The 8144-nt window shown below is 27.9% G+C and overlaps 1 protein-coding gene across 1 annotated transcript; it reads right to left on the minus strand.

Annotated features, from left to right (window-relative positions):
- Positions 1-904: 904 nt before the first annotated feature.
- On the minus strand, positions 905-3027 carry LOC148195548 (transcription factor DUO1-like). Its single transcript, XM_088094005.1, has 3 exons — positions 2785-3027; positions 1937-2174; positions 905-1417 (listed from the first exon to the last, which is right to left on the minus strand). The coding sequence occupies exons 1-3, from the start codon at positions 2994-2996 to the stop codon at positions 905-907; spliced, it is 963 nt and encodes a 320-aa protein (XP_087950131.1). The 5' UTR covers positions 2997-3027.
- Between the last annotated feature and the right edge of the window lie 5117 nt (positions 3028-8144).

Here is an 8144-nt window from a genome sequence, read left to right on the forward strand (position 1 = left end):
ACATATTTCATGAATTTTGTATGTTTATATTTTTATTTTATTTTTCTTCCAATTGAGCTGAAGAAGCTAATGTTGGAAGCTTAAAGCTCGGAAACGGAACAAAACATCATGAAAAAAGGTCAGAATGTAAAATCCACGTTTACATCTCCTAAAGACGTGGTCGATCTGATAAAGAACTGAAGCTAAACTAACCTCTAAAAATTAGGACTTTATTAACAGAACAGCAACTAACAAGATCTTAACGTGTCAACACAAAAATATTTACAAAAAAATGTTATACATTATTTTTTCATTCTTTCTCTCATCATCATATCGTATGTTTTAGAAATCTGTTATTTTTTTCCTTTATTTTCTCTCTCTTTAGATTTATATCACCATTTTAAGACATGAAAAGTTTTCCTTTATCTAAATATAAGACTATATAAGATAAAAATCATGTATTCTTTGGCTGCAATATAAATACTAGTTGAATAAACCAAAGATGTTGAAAATAATGCTTTGGACTGTTTTAATATCTAGTTACTCTTATCTGCATGCATTTCTAATAATATTTATGTAGTTTTGTTTGAATAGCAAGTGAATATCATTGCAATTGATACCTTCAACAATCAATGATCAATTAATTAAGACATAATAGCAAAAACTATCGATGCCACACATTTTACAAAGATCATATTATTAGTAGCTATCACTTGAAACAACTCAGGTCCAAGACTAGAACAATTTGGCCGTCAGAAAGATCAGTAATATGGACAAATGCAATGTCTGTTTTTGGTTATCCTACGAATGACATCAGTATCAACAACTTAAAATACCAATGCATGGCCAAGTTAATAATTATTAGCCTGCAGTTACAAGACAGAAACACAACAACACATGGAATAAACGGCAATGTCCACAAAAGTCATAAGAAAGAAGGGCTTGCAGGTGGGTCCATGTGATCAAACATGTCCATAGGGAAGTCATCGAAGAAGCTGTCACTGCTTTTGAACTTATCAATGGTATCCCTTGTCTCAATTCTGCAACTTCCTGGTGGCTCGAAGAAAGGGAATCCAATGGGGTGCTGCAGACCTATTCCAAACTCAGATGCATCATCAAGAGCACAATAGTCTTCAACGAAATATGGCTCATCGATTCTGGCTAAGACATCTTGGCTTCCCATTGGGAATGTGAGATCATGTTGGAGTTCTGGAATCTGAGGAAAGGAAATCTGTTGAATCTGCTCACTACTGTTATAGCTCTCAAAAGGGGTAAAACCTTGTTCAACATGGATTGGGTCAGAACTAGGTAACTCAGACTTTATGAGATCTGGTAAAGATACCATTTTGATAACCTCAGAATTCTCAATCAAAGGTAGTGAGTATGACTGAGGCTTTGATGATGATTCTCCCTCTGATGAAGAACTGAATTTTGGAGCCTATACAAGTCAACAAATATATGTTATTCCAATGTAAACAAATTGCAGCAGTGAAAACAACACAGCCTCAAAACATTTTTCTCATTTTTCCAGGTCTACTACTGCATTATCTGGGCAAGAAAGTTCTAAGAATTTGGGGCATATGCATTGGAAGGAACACGCATATAGAGTAACATCAAGGTTTAGAAACAGATTATCAATTTAAAACCTTTGAGTAAGATCAGTAAATAGCAACAATTAGCAAACCGTCAACAGGACAAACCAGTTCTTGAAATTTGATTTGGTCTATCACAATTTCAGTTGTCTTGTTTGTGGAAATCTGTATTTTAGCATATTCATTATTAAGTAAAATCTAACCATCTTCAGTAAAACAAACAAATCTTGAAACTGATTTAGCGTCTCAAATTTCAGTTCCATTTTCCTTTTCGATTGATCAACACTAATTCTATAGAAGAAGAAAAAAACATTATGATAGAAATATAAAAGCATGGAAATAGAGGAACCTCTCCATCTAATTACCTCCAAAGTTGGAACATCAAGAAGGGTAGGAACTTTTGTTTTATTTTTCTGTGATTTGGAAGTTGTTCCCGATGTCTGTAGAATCCTGGCCAACCTCTTTTGCCTACTGCTCCAGAAATTTTTCACATCATTGTCTGTTCTCCCTGACAAAAAGGATGCAATCTTAGCCCACCTGTTCCCAAATTGTTCCTGCAACTCTATCACAATCCTCTCTTCCTCGAGTGAAAACTTGCAACCACTTTAAGAAGGCCAACAGAGACACAGAAAACAATAATCAGACAAGAAGCATCAAATTATTGTTAAAATAATAAGTTTTAAGGACTGAAGTTGAGATAAAATATAAAAGAACTTGAGCAAAGAATGGTTTTTGAAAAACAATAAACACCATTGAAAAAAAGCAACTTTTGAGATCAATGGTAAAATCATCATGCACAAGTGCAAGTAACAGCCATAAACCTTCCATTTATATCTGGACACAAAACACGAACCAACTTGTATCAAAAACTTGAACTCACCTTACGATCAAGAGATAAAACGCCAAAAATGCAATACAAAATCATGCAAACCCCATCAAAAAAGAGTGACATGTAAGCTTAAAAACACTGTATAACCCAAAGCTAGGACCAATGAAAGCAACCCCATCCTTGTAACTTTTCATCAAACAAACAGTACAGCAGAAGCAACGGCCATGGTTTTAAATTGCTGTTTCCTTAATATGTTAACAAAATTTGACTGATACTGCCATTACAACCAGTAAGTTGAAAAACCTTAATTCTACTGATGCAACAATGATACATGGTACATGCAAAGAACAACGAGGAGAAAATGAAGAAACATTGTTGACTCACTTCTTGAGGTTTGGTCGAAGCTTATTGACCCAACGAAGACGACAAGACTTGCCAGTTCTTTGAAGAAGACCCTTGGATCGAATGGAGCTCCAATCTCTGGGACCATACTTCTTCACATGGTTCAGTAGCACCTCATCTTCTTCTGCTTTCCATGGCCCTTTCCTTATATACTCTTCTTGCTCCTTTTTCCCGTGCATTTTTCTCGCATGCATCACACAAAAACTCTAAAGAATCTTTTCTCTGGTTTTCTACGAACTACTACTTTTCATACTACTACGTTTTATGTCCTGTGTTCCATGTTTTATGCTCTGTTGTATGTTCTGTAAGATATTACGGTTATGCATGGCAGTTACTGACTCCTTCCCACTAACTTGTCCACGTTCTCTCTCTTTACCATTTTCTCTCTCTCTTTTTTACATTATTTATTTATTAGTAATTGCTTTATTTATTTATTATTAACTAATAAAGTCTTTCTCACTCTTTTATATTATTTATTTATTAATAATTGATTTATCTTTTTATTATTAACTAATAAAGGAGAATTTTTACGATAACATGGGAATTTCTTTATGTATGCTGATGATATTTTTGTAAGAATACAATTATCACCCAAATTCATTATATCTTTTCAAGGATAGTTTTATTATACTTGAGTAATAATGTAAGGTTTTTAGTTGAGATTTTACTCATGTAGGAACAACTTTATTTTTGAAGTATTATTACAACTATGTTGAATTTTCCATACAGAATTAACAAATAAAAAGTATTAGAATCCATGTTTTATGGACAAAGTTGCATATAATCAAATAAATGTCTTAAATATAATTTTTTTTTGTAAGCAACTATTAAAATAATGAGTTTATATTAAGAAGGGTTTGCGTGTAGAGTAATAACTTTTTTTTTGTACTATTACATAATAATTAGAAATATATATATATATAAATATACAATGTCATCATGTTGTAAGTCTACACATTTTTATAACAATAAAATAAGAAATATTAACATTTTTTTTGTATAACTATTATTACAATGAGAGTTATTAGAATATAAAAATTATAATTATAATAAATAGATATAAAAAGAAATGTTTATATTTTCTTATTAAAATAATTAAATTTTTAAACAGATATACATATATAATGTTGAATAAAATAGGAGTTTAATTCTATAATTACTTGCAAAACAATTAACGTATTATTATTTATTATTTATTTTAATAAATAAAAATAGTCATCGTAATTTAAGGATGAATCTCAAAAAAACAGTTATAAAAGGAACTAATATAACATATTTTTCGGGATGTTACAACCATTATAACTCATTGGCAGTTAACTTTTTACTTGTATTATCAACTTTGAAATTAAAAAAATAAATGGAAATTTTGAGTGGTTTGAAAATAGATAATTACAATGTTTGAAACCTTCATTGTATTAAAATATCTAAAATGGGTTTATTCAAGTTGACTATGGTAAAAAAATATAAAAAAAGAAAAAATTATCCTCAAAAAATCAATTTTAATTGTTCGTCTTGAAAGATTTTATTAACGTGTTTTTAGCAGCCCGTCGTGAGTGGTTAAAATAAAATATTATAGGTTATGAGAAAATTGACCAAGTCGTGATGGGATAGATTACATGAAATAATACATTAGAAACATACTATAAATTGTGTTAAATAACATTTTTTTAATAAGTTATGTTAAATATACATTAGATAAAACATAATATAAATTATATGAAATAACACATTAATTGGATAACTTTTAGTTTCATTTTGTACAATGAAAATCTTTAAAAATACAATTTTATCTAAATTGTATGAAATTATATTTTACTTATGTAGTTAATTTTCTTAAAATTATAAAAGTATATTAAAAAAATTAACTTGTGCTTATAGCTCAACATTTTTTATTGAAGAAATAATTCAATAATAATGTATTCATTTAATATTTTGAAGAATCACAAAAATATTTGGCTCAAGTTCAAGAGAAAAAAAAATTATTAAGATTTATTAAATCCAAAAAAAAAGATATTATATAAAGGATTTCAACTAAACATTTTAATTAAAATGTTTTTTTCTTACTCAAAGTTATCATTTATTATTGTTTCTGTTAATTTTAACTAAAATGAATTTAATGACAAAACTGAGTGATTTTTTTTTTTAATCTCAATCTTTGTTGTTTTCTTCTTATCAAATGTAAATACAATATATATTTTAAAATATTAAGTAATATATCATTCTCCAATTAAAATGAATGACGGAAAAGGAATAAATAGAATAAGAAATATATATTATTTGGATGCTTAGAAATATAAGAAATAAGGATTTTTAAGGAGTGAAAATGAAAAAAAAAATTATATAAAAAGATTGAGCATTCAAAATGTAATTTTTTTTATCATGTTTTCGTTTCTTCTTAGCACTTTTTTTTTTAATTTCATTGCAAAAACTCAAAATTTAAACCAAATAAATTTTGTATATCTGTCTAGAGAATAATTATATCAATATTTATATAATATACTCTAATGCTCTAGGAAATAACACGACTTTTTCATCCAAACAGTACTCATATGGATTCAAAATTTATTTGAATACTATACTCTATCAAATACTTTCATAACATAATAGTGTTAAAATTCAAGTTTTGGAAATCTAAATTGTGAACATAAACGCAACAATATTATATTCGTTAAATTAAAATTAACATAATAATTAAGTTTTAATTTATTAAGACAAGTTAGCATGATAAAAAAAATATAGATGCAAGTGATTATTACTATTATTATTCTTGTTGTTTCATAATTTTCTCTTTAGTTTGATTGTAAAAATATTTTTTTTTAACTTTTATTAAAACAAATCATTCTTTATTTTGAATTTTTCTATTCACTTCTTTTGTAAACTTAAAAGTATGTCTGTCTTTCTATACATTGTAATAATATTGAATCATATGCACACAATATTAGAATATTTCATGGTTTTTTTTTGTGTGTTTATTCTCACAGACGTTCATTTACACTTACATATGAATATACTTATGGTGTGTGTGGATTCGGTGGTGGAATTTGAGAGAATGGAAGAAAAAGATAAAAATGAGAATGAAAAGATATTATCTAGATTAAGAAAAGAAAAAGTAAAAATATGAAAGGAAACGAAGAGAAAGTTTATAAATAATTTGATAGATATGATAAATAAAAAATTATTTAAATTGATGAAATTATAATATTATATTTTTTTATTTAAATTAATTCAAAATTAAATATGATTAGTTATTTTATTTATAAATATTAGAATATTATTCTCATTACAATTTGTAACTCATGAAAAAAAAACTAAAATTTATGTCACATTATTGAAAAAAGTAATTTTTTTGAAAAGCTATTTTTAATAAGATGTGAATAGAAATAATTGTAAAATGTTTAAGCACAGTTGTAAATTTTAATTGTATATTTTTAATAATTGTAAAATGTTTAAGCACAATTGTAAATTTCGAAAAACTTAAAAATTATACCAAATTAGTGTAAAGATGTAGGATGCAATTAATATTAAACATGGTACAATAACATAATATGTAAAAACATTTCAACATCATGGTATAATTTCTTTAATATAGTCGTGAGTGGTGGGTCTAGATTATTAGGATGTTATTCATTCTTTTGATTGATAGCATGATGTTGTTAGATCCACATTCAATTTCTTCAAGGCTTTTAGACCCAAATAATGTTATCAATCTAGTTTGACATATACACTAATACATAAGTCATCCCACAGTGAGTCATGATGCATGTGATAAGAATGTCGAATGAAAGAGACATGTTGTAGTTCGTACATTTGATCATGTGTTTCATAATGTGATGAATCAAATAATCAAAATATTATTTTTCATGACCCATAACATAAAAATGTCTTTATGCAATAATTGTGTAAAATTATTACCCGATATGCATGAATATGTAGTGCAAATACTTCATTAATATTCAAACTATCCATATTCTTAACATTTTGATCATGCATCTCTAGTTTGATCATGGAACTCAATGTCATATCATGGTCATATTGGAATTTCTCAGTCATTAGTCTTTTTTACCTTAGTGCTTGAGATTAGCCAGAATCAATCAGTCTCAGTCTCTGCATGTTTGATTTTTAATCTTTCTCCTATTAACCTCAAGAGGTTACCAAGTTTCATGACTTTCAACTTAGAATAAAATATTCTAACAAGTTCTTCATAGTATGAAATTGTCATATATAAAAATTGTTCGAAACCTTGAAATTGTAAACAATTGTGAAAATAAAGACTTGATCATGCAAAGTATGATAAATTCATTATTTCCAGTGTCAGAACTATATTGGTGTAAAATCCCTTTCATATTCTATCATTTGATCACACTTGTTAAGAAAACGTTTTTTTATTCAAGAGGTCTTTGTTTATTGATAGATTTGTACAATGAACTCCAACAACGTGGCTATAGCTTTTCCTTTTGTTTGTATGACACTTCTTCCCTTTATGTTGATGAAGACAAAATCATGACTACATATATTCATATGTATGAAAAAATCATATAAGTGGATATTTCATGTTTTAACAATAATTTAACTAAAAGTACAATTTCAACAATAAAGTATGCACATAATTAAGTAAAAAACATTTTCAGAACCAACACAACAATTTCCACAACTTATAAACAAGAGTCACGTGCATTATTAGGTATAGGGAACATGTATAATATCAATCTCAATTCACATATTTTAGATATGGATGATACAAGGGAACCACTTATGGTAGCTTTACTTGTTGCTTATGACAATAACACTCACAAAATACTTCTTTCAGCGCATAGGATCTACACCAACAAGACCTACAACAGCACACACAAACACCACTCCATTATCCATATTATATGATTCAATTTATACATTTCATAAGCACTCTAAGCCATGCAAAAAGAATGAGCAAAACATAACAAATAAAAAAGCTTCAACATAATTGATTATGGAAGTAGATAATTGATTATGCTTAAAAAATGAAGCATATAATTGGTTATGCGGAAGAAAAATCAATTATGTACTTTTGTTTAAAGTATAATCGATTATTTCTTTACATAACTGATCATGTATTAATTTGCATGATTCGTTCCTTCTTTCATGCTTATTTGAGAAGTTCATATTTTGTATTTCCATTCATGGAACCAAGTATATAAAAGTGTTAAATGGTTGAGATATTACTTGACATGATCTTCAAACCAACTCCAATTGAGTGGTTATCAACAATGCACTAACAAAACACCTCACTCGTGCAACTTTCTTCGAATGCAAGATCACTTATGAACCACATTCACATGTCACAGAGCAAGGACTAAGTGAGCTTG

Source organism: Vigna umbellata, chromosome 7 (genome assembly GCF_029865625.1).
Source record: "Vigna umbellata cultivar VRB3 chromosome 7, Vumbellata_1.0, whole genome shotgun sequence".
Taxonomy (NCBI): Eukaryota; Viridiplantae; Streptophyta; class Magnoliopsida; order Fabales; family Fabaceae; genus Vigna; species Vigna umbellata.